The 12,942-nt window shown below is 57.3% G+C and overlaps 1 protein-coding gene across 1 annotated transcript in view; it reads left to right on the forward strand.

The window, feature by feature from the left end:
- Positions 1 to 335: 335 nt before the first annotated feature.
- CLUH (clustered mitochondria (cluA/CLU1) homolog) overlaps positions 336 to 12,942 on the forward strand; it is a 65,567-nt gene continuing 52,960 nt past the window's right edge. Inside the window, exons 1-7 of the mRNA XM_015418890.1 lie at positions 336 to 358; positions 5,053 to 5,246; positions 7,643 to 7,814; positions 8,703 to 8,846; positions 10,578 to 10,705; positions 11,792 to 11,946; positions 12,893 to 12,942. The exon at positions 12,893 to 12,942 is cut by the window's right edge and continues 73 nt beyond it. Of these exons, the coding sequence (XP_015274376.1) occupies positions 5,070 to 5,246; positions 7,643 to 7,814; positions 8,703 to 8,846; positions 10,578 to 10,705; positions 11,792 to 11,946; positions 12,893 to 12,942 (826 nt within the window). The 5' untranslated portion in view covers positions 336 to 358; positions 5,053 to 5,069. The remainder of the gene's footprint in view (positions 359 to 5,052; positions 5,247 to 7,642; positions 7,815 to 8,702; positions 8,847 to 10,577; positions 10,706 to 11,791; positions 11,947 to 12,892) is intronic.

The raw sequence follows: 12,942 nt of genomic DNA on the forward strand, positions 1-12,942 counted from the left end.
AAACCTTCTAGCGAGAAGTCTGAACTTCTTGTTTGTGCGTGTGTGCGTGTGTGTGTGTGTGTGTGGCAGTGTTCTGCAGCTGCACCCTGCCATTGGGATCCCGAGAAAGTGGGCGGCTTCTTTCTTTTCTAACTGCCAGGGCTTCAGTTTGCAAAAGCTGTGTTGCCAAGTAGTTGTGTGTTGTCTGAAATGTCACAAGACGTTTGGGTGGAGTAAATGGGCTTTTCAGGAGCTGGTGGGGGTGGCGCTTCACTGTCTTGCTTGGCGTGTTTTGGGACTTGAGCTGTCTTGGTGCAGAATTTCTATTTTTACACAACCTATAGAGGCTTAAGATGAATTTTCACTCAAGAGCTGCAAGGTGGGTGGGTATGTTTTTTTGTTTGTTTTGTTTTTGCTTTGCAGTTTTTCTTCCTTTCTTGGTCCATCAAATGCATGTCTGATAGGGTCCTTTTCGGTAAACTGAGCTACTCTGGGGTAGTTATCCCAAATGCCACAACACCATTTTCTTGGACGGGGAGTAAACCTTCTCACCCACTGTTTGAGACCAGAGGGACGGGGCGACAATGGGGGGGGGGCTCTTGCACTTTCTGGGCTGGTTTCCTAGCAGCTCCAGCCCCTCCCTCCCCCCCCCAGCATGGGGGGGCCCCTCCCGGTTGGTGCTTCATGGCTGCTTCTGGGAAAGCCGCCTGCAGAAGGGAATGCAAGAGCGAGCCTGTGTGTCTGGCAGGGGAGGGGCTTCATTCAAGCCTTGCACTGTGTGTGAGTGGGGCACGGCCTGGGGGTGGGCAGGGGGGGGTTCCCTGTCCTTGTATGGAGGACTGTGTTGAAACTGCCCGTCTTCTCCTCCTCCCCCGTATTAGCCCAACTCTTAGAGACCTCTGAAGATTTTAAGGTCCTTTTGTGCTTGATAACCCAGATACAGAAATAACTGAAATAGTAGCAGAGCTTCTTTGCAGTTTCATGGTCACACGTCCTGATAAGTGATACTATGAATTAGGTTTTAGCATGCTGTTACTCTGTTTATTTAATCTGTAACTCTAATTTTGCTCTGCTCGGATTTTGTATTTAGATTACTGTATCTCCATGTGTATGCCAACCAAGTCCTGTCTTGTGCAAGGCAGAGGGGACACTTCCAGCCCAGCCCTGTGTTTTCGTATGCATGAGCCTGTGATTGTGGACCTCTGTGCATTCAACGGGGAGCAATGAAGCGAGACCTTAGCAATGGAAGCCATCTTTTAATATTTTCTGCCCTGCACCATGAGAGGCAGGATATGCAGTGGCAGGCCACACCGAGATAGATCGGGCCCGTTCCCCCTTAATTAGTTCCCATGAGAACTGATGTGGCTCAGCAGGGAGTTTGCAGGGAGCTCCTTTAAAAAGGTAAAGGTTCCCTTGCTCGAAAGCCAGTCGAGTCCGACTCTAGGGTTGCGGTGCTCATCTCCGTTTCAAAGCCGATGAGCCAGCACTGTCCAAAGACGTTTCCGTGGTCATGTGGCCGGCATGACTAAACACCAAGGCGCACGGAATGCTGTTACCTTCCCACCAAAGTGGTACCTATTTATCTACTTGCAATTTCTTGCTTTCGAACTGCTAGGTTGGCAGGAGCTGGAACTAGAGATGGGAGCTCACTCCATCATGCGGCACCCGGGTCTCGAACTGCTTAACTACCGACCTTCCACAGCCTGCAGTTCAGCGTCTTAACCACTTGGGCCACCACAGCTACTCTGGTCAGTGGCAAAATCCCCTCCCCAAAGCCCTGTTATCTGAAGTAGCCCAGGAGGGCCGTGTGCCAGCTCTCGCGTTCTCCAGAGCTCTTTCTTGGGCTGGATGTTTAAACACACAACATTTCGGATCTCGAGGCCTTGTTTAGTAAGCATCCGGTGTGACATGCTGAGCAGGTGTGCAGTTTGAAGAGGGTGCCCTGGTCTGCTTGTGTCCTGGGCCTTCCAGGAGGGAAAGGCAGGAAAGGGAAGCCGTGCACTGAACAGGCGCAGAGCAGCCATTGGGTGACTGGACCTCTGTTGCCCAACAGAAGTCCCTCGAGAGCGGCTGGATTCAAGTCAAGTAAGCACCTTAGAGACTGGCAAGATCTTTGCAGTATAAGCTTCCTGATGAAGAGGAGAAGAGATTGGATCTATACCCCATGGCCCTCCACTACCCAGAGGAGTCTCAGAGTGGCTTACAGTCCCCTTCCCTTTCCCCTCCCCACAACAGACACCCTGTGAGGTAGGCGGGGCTGAGAGAGCTCTTTCCAGAACTGCCCTTGAGAGAACTGTGACTGACCCAAGGCCACACCAGCAGCTGCCTGTGAAGGAGAAGCAGGGAATCAAACCCGGTTCTCCCAGACCAGAGTCTGCACACTCAGCCACCACACCAAACTGGCTGAAGGGAGCTTTGACTTGTGAAAGCCTTCTGCCGTGAAGATTCCGCCTGTAACTTACCTGACTTGAATCCGGCTGTTCCGCGGCAGATCCACATGGCCGCCCTCTGGAAGGCCGACCAAAGCAGGAGGGGGGGGGAGGAGTGCAGCGGCAGGCCTTGCATCGGCCGTCCTGGAGAGCAGGAGGCGCAGAGGGTCTGTGGGAGCCAGGCTGCGTCGTGTTCCCTGTGACTCCCTCCCCCGGTGCTTGTGTGGGGCAGGGGCACCACCCCCTATATTGGGGGTGGTGGCAGGGGCCAGGGGAGGCCCAGGTTCAAACCGCCAGGCCCTGCCATGAAGCTCAGGAGCCGACTCTGGTGGGTGGGTGGGTGGGTGGGGGAGCTTGTGCACGGGACGGCAGACTTTCCCTCTTCCCTACCCCAAACCGTGCGGGGCAAAGGTCCCTTGCCGCCGGCCCTGCCCTTTGGTCTTGCTGCGTTTTGGCTTCTCGCTGTTGATCCTGCCGTTTGCAAGGAGCCAGCAGCAGGTCTGCTGTAACCGTAGCCACCTTAGCAAAGCCGGGTGCAGCAGTCAGCATCCTGAGAATCCGGGGCTTTCGGGAGACGAAGCCAGGCGCTGGTCCTCCTGGGCGGGTGGTGGCTGGACCCAGCTTGCCCTGGGCGGCCAGTGCTCTCCACCTTTTGCCTTTCCGGGTGGTGAGGTAAAGGGGACAGATATTGGGCGTGGGTGGGAAGAATTGCATTCGAAGGCAGCGTGACCCGGGAGGGCAGAGCGGGCTTTTCTTGGCACAGTGTTTGGGAGGTGTTTGTGGACATTTGGACACAGTAGATCAGGATGCAAAGCAGGCCCATCACCAGGGCTCTTTAAGTTGGGGAGGGGTATTTGAATTTCTTAGGAGCCCTGGCTAATTGAAGTAAAGCAACACCTGGCTGCTTCCCCACACCTGCCACCGCTTGGGGGGCCTGGGCTGGATGGGAAGGGGTGGCTTGCCAGTAAGTCAGGGGGCCCAGCCCCGAGAGGCCCTGCTGTGGCTACGGGCCTGCTGCCTCCTCTCCAGGCCCCCCGAGGGCCGCGTGGCATTTCCTCCTCCTCAGAAGGCTCCCCCGCTTCCTCGTCCTCCGCCGGGAGCTCTCTTTGTCGTCCGGAGGAGCGGTGCCGCGTGCAGGGCCAGGGAGGGGCTCTGCTCTGGCAGTCTCGTGAGGCCTTTCTGTGCCATCCAGAAATCTCTCTTGGGAGTACCGGTTGGGGCAGCCTGCGGGCTGCGGGGCCCTGCCCACGCCTCCTCTTTGGCTGTCTCTTTAATTAAAGAGGGTTGTGCACATTTGAACGGCTCAGGCTTTGGTCCTCCCACCCCCTGCATTCATTCGGCTTCTCTCCGTGGTGTCGTTGCACCGCTGCCGCCGCCTTCCTACCCCTGCAGCAGAGGGGGAAAGGGCGTTGTTCCTTTGGGCCGTGAGAGAGGAGAGAAGGGGCCGCGCCCACTTCTAGTAAACACTGATTTGAGCAAGGAGGTGGAATTTGTGATCCAGTGGCATGCCATTGAGGCGCTGGCATGTCTTACTGGCAGGCCCAAGAGACAGTGTGGCATAGTGGCTAGGGAAGGGAGGCCTGTGGGTTAGTGTGGGGCGGTGGCTGCTTAGCTCTTGGCCTAAACTACCTGAGAAGACTGTTGTGAGGAGAAGAAGAAGGGGTGAGGTAGGACCGTGTTGCTGTGTGTGCCTTGCAGGAGGAAAATCAGGGTGACAATTAGGTAGAACCCCCATGCTCAGAGGCAGTGTACCTGACTGCAGATTGCTGGCATTGCCAAAGTAGGGGGCTTTCTTGCTCCTATGACCCCACTTGTTGGCCTTGGGGGGGTTGGCCACTGTGGGGGAGAGGATGCGGGACGGGACGGGCCCTTCCTTGGATCCAGGAGGGATCCTTGTACCTTCTGAACAGAATCCAGTGCCTTTCCTCCATGCGTCGGGCAAGCAGACCTCTTGGCCAGCTGCCTGGGCTGCCCTGGATCTCTGGGGAGCATGCAGACTCCCTGGCTAGGAGACTTCCGTCCACTTGCTTGGGTAGTTTTTCATTCAGTCACTTGTTTGATGCCTCGTCCGTCTCTCCAGCAGGAGCAGCTTCTGTTGTTCTCCTCTTCTCCATTATATCCTCACAACAACCCTGCAGGGTAGTTTAGGCTAAGGGAGTGTGACTGGCCCAGAGTCACCCAGAGAGAGTCTGTGGCAGAGAGAGGATTTGAACCAGCTGTCTGAGAAATGGCTGTATCAGGAAAACCGAGCACCTTTCCCTCTTCCCGACAGGCCCTTTCCTCTTGTTTTCAGACTGCGTAGAAGATGAGGAGATGGGTGTGAGTCCCAAAGCTGGCAGGGTCCTTACAGTCAGCCCCCCACACACACACCAATGCCTGGCTCAGTGCCAGCAAGCGAGACTTCCGTCTGACCCATGTTGGGGTGCCGCTTAGAGACCAGGAGGGGGCAGTCCTGCCTGTGCCACGCTGAGCATCTTGGAAGATGGGCCCGGTCGCGCGTGTCCCTCCGTGCTGCTGCTGCTGCACCAGGCTGCCTTCCTGCTGCTGCTGCTGCTGCTGCTGCTGCTGCTGCTGCTGCTGCTGCTGCTGCTGCTGCTGCTGCTGCTGCTGCTGCTGCTGCTGCTGCTGCTGCTCTTCCAAGCAGAGGAGCCTCCGTCCGGCATGGGCCTGGCCAATGGCGAGAGTGCGCACGAGGGCCACAAGGAGGACCCCGGGCAGAACGGCCATGAAGAGCCCGACCACGCGGAAGAGGGCAACGACCAAGAGGTCATCGTCATCCAGGACACAGGCTTCACCGTGAAAATCCACGCCCCGGGGATAGAACCGTTCCCGTTGCAAGTGAGTCCCCCGGGTTTGTCCTCCTGGCCCCTTTGGGAGCTGGCCCGGGACCAGCAAGTGCCAGTTAGCAGCGGCACTCTCTCAGGCCCATCCCTGGGGTGTGTCCTGCCCGTTGTCTCAGGGCGAGGAGCCACAGCTCTTTGCAGGGCAGGGAGCCCCTGGCTGCGTGGCGGTCTCACCACCCGTGGGGTTGGGGGTGGGGCAGTGCGTCCTGCAGTCTGGCCCAGGCCTGGGATTTCATGTTGCCCACTTTGGCTTTGTCGGGCTTTCAGCTTTATAATCGAAGCACGCTTTTCTCCCTGGTGGGCACCAGCGTGGCTTACAAAAGTACAGTTTGCATGAACAGGGGGAAAGTGGCGTGCCGAGTGCGCTACCTCCTGGGCTGGTCTGAGAGGCCCTCAGGGACAGGGTGGCGCAGGGGTTACCTCACCACTCTGCCATGGAAGCCGGCTGGGTGACCCTGGGCCAGTCACACCCTCTCTGCCTAGCCTACCTCACAGGGCTGTTGTGAGGGCAAAATGGAGGCGAGGAGAAGGGTGTGAGGAGAAAGGTAAAGTACAAATGAGGTACATGGATCAGCCCTCTCCGTGTGCCAGGGGTGGGGAGCATTGGAGAGAGGCATCGACTGTTAAAGAGAAGAGAAGTTCTGGGGGGGGGGAGGCGGAGGAGGGTGGCACGTGTGGCAGGGGTGGGGAGCCATTCTCCAGCCTTTCGGGTCCAGTTGGCTTAGAGGGGCACAGGTGTCCCGGCCCCCTCCTGGGTGGCTTAAAGTAAGCTGCATGCAGGGCGGGAAGCTTAAGCGGATCAGTCTGAAGGGCTTTGGAAAGGAGCCGTGAGCGGAGGAGCCCTTCCCAGCCAGCTGCAGGTGGGGGAGGCGGTCCCTCCCAGCGGCACGGGGCGGGTGTGGGGGGGGCGCACGCTGGGGCTCAGGAAGACGGGGCCAGGTGTCCAGAGCCTGGCATGGCCCGGCCCTTCTAGGCCTGCCTCGGAGCTTCCCAGGGCAGCCTGTTCATTGCGTTAGACTTTTCTCCCACCCTCCCCCGCACACAGGGCTCCGGGCGGCTTACAACCATTAAAGACAGTTAAGAAAGAGTAAAACCCTCTGTCAGTTGTGCCCCAGTGTGTCTGGCTGTAGGGTGAAATGCTTCCACGTAGCCAAACCCAAAAAGAACTCCCTCGCCCTCTGCACGCAGGGCTCTCCGTGGTGGGCTGTCCTTCTGAGCTAGAAGCAGTGGGGGGACTCCTTTACAAGTCACTTGTGGAAACAGGGGGAGAGAAGAGGCCCTGCGGAGAGGCAAGGGGGGGGGAGCTGAAGTGAGAGAACTGCGGGGGGGGGGTGTATTGAAATGGCCGGGGGCTGATGGGAGGAGAGATGCAGGAGAAGGCACTCAGCAGTCTCTCTGTGGTGAGCTCCTGACAATGGTACCCTCCTGGAATACCCCCCGGGGAGGAGGTGGGATGCACCACAGAGGGCTGAAAAGAGTGGGGGGGGGGGGGGGGATTTGACAGGTGTGTGTCTGTGTGTGTGTGGGGGAGTTATTTATTCCATGTCTCTCCATAATAGTTGGTTTATTATGAGGGCCGGTTGCCCGCCGTTCTTGAAGCACAAGGATTGCTTTCCCCAATGGAGAATTAATTGCTGGGAACGCGGATGCATCTGGCTCCTTTACCTGCCTCCCTCATTCTCTCCCACCCAATTTTTGGGGGAGGTAGCAGGCCCCACAAGCATTGCGGGGGGGCCAAGTTGCCTTAAGAGGCCTTTTGTTGCCGTCACTGATGCCAGAGACTGGAACCGACAGTGGCACCGATCCATGGCAGAGTGGTTCAGGGTGGCTTTACGGAGATAATCTCCTTCACCGTTGTGGGGGTTGGCTGACATGGCTGTGGTCAGGGTTGCCATGCAAGTCCCACAGTGCCCAGCTGGTTTCACACACAGCGGACAGCCTGGCACGGGACAGGGTGGGCTGGCATTGGCCCGTGGATCGGTCAGCAGAGGCCTAGTGATGGTCCTGGTGGTGCAGCCCCCCCCCCGGCCCCTCCAGCGATGAGAAGCAGTCGCCAGCCACCCACTGACCTGCCCCCTGTGGGCCTTTTCTTTCTCTCTGGGTGGGTGGGTGGGTGGGTGGAAGAGAGTGGGGTTCTGGGCCGTTTCAGGGTGGGGTGGCCGGGGTCCAGCAGGGGAGAGCGAGCAGCCGCTTGGATGGGAGTGGGGAGAGCCACGGGGCTCAGCTGCCCTGTTTTGGAGCCGCCACACCAGTGGGGTGTGTGTGTGTGTGTGCGCACACATGTGCGGGGGGGGGGGGTCAGATGCACCAGACCACAAAGCCAAGATCAGCCACGCAAGGTGGCCGGAGACAATAACCTTGCATTCTGCTCCCCTTTCCCCCTTCCATAAGGTCTCCCCTCAAGAGATGGTCCAGGAGATCCACCAGGTTTTGATGGACCGCGAGGACACCTGCCACCGGACTTGCTTCTCCCTGCAGCTGGACGGCAACGTCCTGGATAACTTTGCCGAGCTGAAGACCATTGAAGGGTTGCAAGAGGGCTCCTTGCTGAAGGTTGTCGAAGGTAAACCTGAAACAATAAAAATTGGGTGGGTGGAAGCAGTAGCCGGACCCGTCAGTGGGAGCCCCCTGCCCATGAAGGACAAGACTGAAAAGAATCAGGTGGAGTTTTTTGGTCTGGGTATATTGGACCCCCCAAAATATTGGGATTTACCGGTATTCCCAAATACCAATGTCAGTGTGGTGTTTGGGTTCGGTAAATATTTGGGAATACTGAATAGACTCCATTGTACCCTGTGGGGCCATTATAGTCAAGGGCAGATTTCCTAGCGGTCTGCGGGGGGTTGAAGTAGAGGCACCAGATTTGCAGCATAGCTGCTGGAGCCCCTCCCCAAAAGAACCCCCAGGTTTCAAAAAGATTGGACTGGGGTTCCAATTCTGTGGGCACCCAAAGAAGGTGCCCTCGTTGTCCTCATTGTCCAGGGGGCAGGGGTTGGCTCAGATAAACGGATTGCACGCGCTCCTAGACAAGACGCTACTCCTGTTCCCTGCGCTGCTATTGAAGGTCCAGGATTACTCTTCGAAAGATCTTGTCAGGTCCTGGGGAAAGAACACCGTGGGATCTGGGGCAGGCATCGTGGCTCTGTGGTGGGGTGTTGCCTGCCAGAGGTCCTGGCGGGTCTCTCTGTTAGCAGGCGCAAGAGAAGGCCTTTCTCTGCCTGGGCGTTGCCAGTCCGAGTAGACCAGACCAGACCAGACCAGTGGTCTGACCAGGCTGGCAGCAGCTCCATCTGCTCCAGGGCTTGCAAATGCTTGGGCAGGAGTGGGCCTCCTTCGGGCGTTGGGCCCAGTACCCGTCATGAGATAGTCGTGAGCACTGGCTGCTCCTTGGTGCATCAGTGTGTGATGCACAAGATTTGCCTACATTCTCCTTATTCCTCCTCCGCCACAGAGCCATACACAGTCCGAGAGGCCAGGATACACGTCCGTCACATCCGGGACCTCCTGAAGAGCCTCGATCCCTCAGATGCTTTCAATGGCGTTGACTGTAACTCACTGTCATTCCTCAGTATATTCACCGAAGGAGATCTTGGAGGTATGTGAGAAAATGGGCCCGGTAGAAGTGTCCTCTGCAGGAGGAGGAGGAGGAGAGACACTCGGTGGTTTTGGTTGCCGTCCCTTTTGGCGTTATCAGCCCCCTTGGTCTGAGCGATCGTCTCTGGAGTCCCTGCTCCAGATGCCCTCTCCTTCTCAGGGGGGGGGAGGGGGGTCCAGGGGTTCCTTGTGATATAACTGGCCCACAGCACCAACTGTGTACTGTGTTCGATGTCTTGCTGACATGGTCTTGAGTCTTCCACACATTTGATGGTTAATATAGGTTTCAGATACAGGATTACAAGAAAGATGAACAATAAACTTCCTAACAGCAAAAACAGGAAGAATGGCTTGAGGAGGGAGCTTTTTCTTACTGGGCAGCCCATTTGCCAGGGACCCTGGTTTTTAATACCCTACAGCAACCAAGGGGGGAAAAGAGTGGACTAAATGGCTAACAGTGCACTTTTGGATTCCAGGACACTCTGGCTCTAGAACGTCTGGTCTACGATAATCACTCCTGCTCTTACCCGCAGTTATCTTGTGAGCATAAAATTGCTCTTACCCGCAGTTATCTTGTGAGAGGAGAACACTGTTAGGCCACTTCCGGTTCCCGTGGGAGAGAAAGGCGGGGAGTAAAGAAAATGGATACATGTTCCTGGGGCCTTAACTGATAGTGGCATCAACCCCAGTGGCTACTAACCACGACAGCTAGTAATGGGACTCACCATGTTAATGGGGTGTGCCTGGTTTACCAGTTGCAGCAGGCACATGGAGGCGGCCATTTCCTGCCGTGTTCCTTCTTGTGCGCTTCCTAGAAGAGGGCTCTTCAGCCACTCCGGACCTGAGGCCCACCGAGCGGCAAGCCTGTGACATCAAGTCACCCCAGAGAGAGAAAGAGGAGGAGCCAGATCTGAGACTCCGACAGGGCCGGGGCCGTGGGCAGCAGACTGAGGGCACGAGACTGGACACGAGGAGGGCGAGCCGCCCTGAGGGGCAGGCCACGGCTCCGAGGACCAGGACACCGAGAAGGGGCCACTTGACGGCCGGAGGGTGGTTCTTCTCGCTATCATGCCATGCCTTTCAGTGCACTCGCGGAGAACAGGAGCTGTGATTTCTGTGCCTCAAGTGCGCTCACATCAGGTTTCTCCCCAAAGTACAGAGTACTTGCTAACAAGGAAAACTCCCTGGAACTCCATGGCAACAACTGGCTTAGCACTGGTGTTCCCTCTAAGCTGAGTGAGTGTGAGCTAGTTCACAGTTTTTTAGACTCCGGCTCACACATTTTCGTCTTCGCTCAGGAAGGAGGGCTCCAGAGCAGATTAATTTATGCAGTAGCCCAATCGCTCGCTCACAGCTTTCATGCCAGGAGCTCACGCAAGTAGGACTTTTGCTCACAAGAAGGCTCCACAGCTGAGAGGGAGCACTGCTTGTCACTCACTGCGGGCTGCACCACCTCAGACCCAACGGGCTTCTCAGCACGGAGCGCTCCTCACCTGTACGCATGGAAAACGAGTATATCAAGGATTCCAGCTTGACATGCTTGTTGTTCGTGTGCGGGGGTTTTAGAAAAGGAAGCAGCCAGCTGCACGGAGCCCCATATCACAGCCCAGGCATAAGCTGGACCGCCTCTGGTCGGACTTGGTAGCAGAAGAACGTATTTCCTCTCTTCCCCCCCCCCCCGGACTGCTGGGTGAGGCCGATTCCTTTCCTCTCCCTCTGTGTGTTGTTCTAGAGAGTGGCAAGCGGAAGAAGAGAGGGACAGAGATGGAGCAGATCGACTGCACCCCTCCAGAGCACATCCTGCCCGGGGGCAAAGAGAGACCGCTTTGTCCCCTCCAGCCTCAGAACAGAGACTGGAAGGTAGGAGTCATCGCCGTGCGGAGTAGGGGAACTGTCGGTGCCCCGGGGGGGGGGGGGACACCCTGGGCGGAGGCAGGGCAGACCGCCCACCCCTGGCGGATCATCCTGGGTAGGGCATGCCCCCCGAGCATCGGGGCTGCGCGGCAGAAAGAGCTCTGGAGCTAAGCGACACGGTCGGATCTCTGACCTGCTTGTTGAGCATCGAGAAAAAGAGGCAGGAGGTGCCCTTGAACTTGTGATCTAAAAAGGAGGAAGAAGAATAGAGGGGAAAGGAAAGCTGAAGCAAGATCAGTTTGACGGTTAGGGTTGCTGTGTGCCAGGAGGGGTGCCCTGCTCATTCTCCTTCCTTTATCTAATGGCCCAGTCCCTTGCCTCGCTCAGGCAATTTTGTTTGTGCATTCTGTGCATGCCACAGGATACCACCGGGGGGGAGGGGGGATCAATAACAATTTTTCCTGCCGATGTCCTGAGTGGCTGTCTAGATTTTTGGCTCTGCACTTGAGGGCCACGTGTCGCTCTTAGATAGCCGGCTGGCCCATGCTGGTCTCCTGTTGCTGGTTGGCCTCCTCTGATCAAGGTGACGGAGCTGCCCTGCAGCCTGGGTGCCTCCGGCTTCCCTTCTCTTCTGCCGTCTCGGAGCAGCTGAGCACTACTGTGTTCTCTTCAAGCTGTACTGCTTCCAGAAGGCAGACGAAGAGCAAAAGGACTGAGTGGTGCCCATATTTAGAGAGCAAGGAAAGAGGGTTGTGTGGCAGACCCCTGGCAGGGAAGCTGAGGAACGCGAATTCTGGTTCTCCACCTGTGTCGTGGCTCAGGGGGTGGTGGGAGACCCAGAGAGCCCAGTGGGGGGGGGGACAAGCTGAGTACCAGGAGGAACCGGGCAAGGGCCCAAGCCTCTTCACCCTGCCTGCCTGCCTGCCTGGCCGTCCTGCTGCTCCAAGGCCACCTTTGCCCTGCGTGCCAGGCTGATGGGTCAGGGCACCCAGAAGGCTGCAGGTGGTAAGATCTGTGTTTCTTGGAAGCATGCAAGGAACTGCCCAAAGCAGGATGCCAATTCTGTGCTGTCTTCTTGCCCCCCACCCCCAGCCTCTGCAGTGCCTAAAGGTTTTGACCATGAGCGGCTGGAACCCTCCGCCAGGCAACCGCAAAATGCACGGAGACCTCATGTACCTGTACGTCATCACAGTGGAAGACCGGCATGTCAGCATCACGGCGTCCACCCGGGGGTTTTACCTCAACCAGTAAGTCCCTGGGGTGGGGCTGGGCCAGGCCGTGGCTCAGCAGTGAGGCACTTCTGCGACGCCCCCGGTGGTCCCTGGCATTTCCAGGCAAAGGCTGCCTGGCATCTGGGTCACGGTCACGGGCCCTGGAGCAGCTGCTGGGCATGCAGAAGACTCACGGTTGGATCCCCAACATCCCCCTTTGAAATGACCTGGTGGGGCAGTCCGTCTGTAAGACCTCTGCCCGAGAGCCTGGTGCGAAGGCACTGCTCCTCACGGTGGACAGGACTGGCCAGGCTGGCCCCGGGTCTGGTTCACAAGAGGGCAGCTGCATCTGTCCAGACGGCCGCTCTCTGCCTGAGGCCTCGGAGGGCCAGCGCCGGACAGCAGAGACAGTAAAACCGAGAAGGAGGGGGTGGTCTGCCTCTGGGCCAAGCAGCTCTTTATGCTTCTCAGCTTCGAGGGCAGTCTGGGGTTAATGGCGCTTCTTTGCTTGCTTTACTCCTCCTGTGATCTGCTTCATGTGCATCAGTTCCCCCCAGTTACTAGTTCTTCTGAATGGGAAAGCGGTGGCGGTAATATATGGCAAACTCAAGAACATGGATTGGGGATGTGGCTGGCTGACTGTGCTAGTAAGATACTTGCTCTGCGCTTGCAGAATGTGTTTGGTTCAGAACTAGCAAAAGGAGCGCAACTGAGACCCGACTTTTAAAAATGCTCCTTTGTATAGAGTCCCCACAAGTAAAAACCAGCAGAGCCAAGGTTGGGCTATGAGCTAGTCTGCCAGTATGCAGGGGGAGTTTTTATCTGGCGTAGGAAGCGTTCAAAACGGGGGTGCCATTCCATCCTGCCTTTTCAGAGACCCGTCACCCCCTGCGGGTCGCTGGTGTGAGCGGCCTCTGGGCGAGGGGCCGGCTTTCTCTTTCCCCACTGCTGACCTTTCGACGGCCTCCTCCTCCTCCTGCAGGTCTACCGCGTACAGCTTCAACCCCAAGCCAGCCAACCCGAGCTTCCTAA

The sequence above is a fragment of the Gekko japonicus genome, unplaced genomic scaffold (genome assembly GCF_001447785.1).
Source record: "Gekko japonicus isolate JY-2015 unplaced genomic scaffold, Gekko_japonicus_V1.1 scaffold1911, whole genome shotgun sequence".
Classification (NCBI taxonomy): domain Eukaryota; kingdom Metazoa; phylum Chordata; class Lepidosauria; order Squamata; family Gekkonidae; genus Gekko; species Gekko japonicus.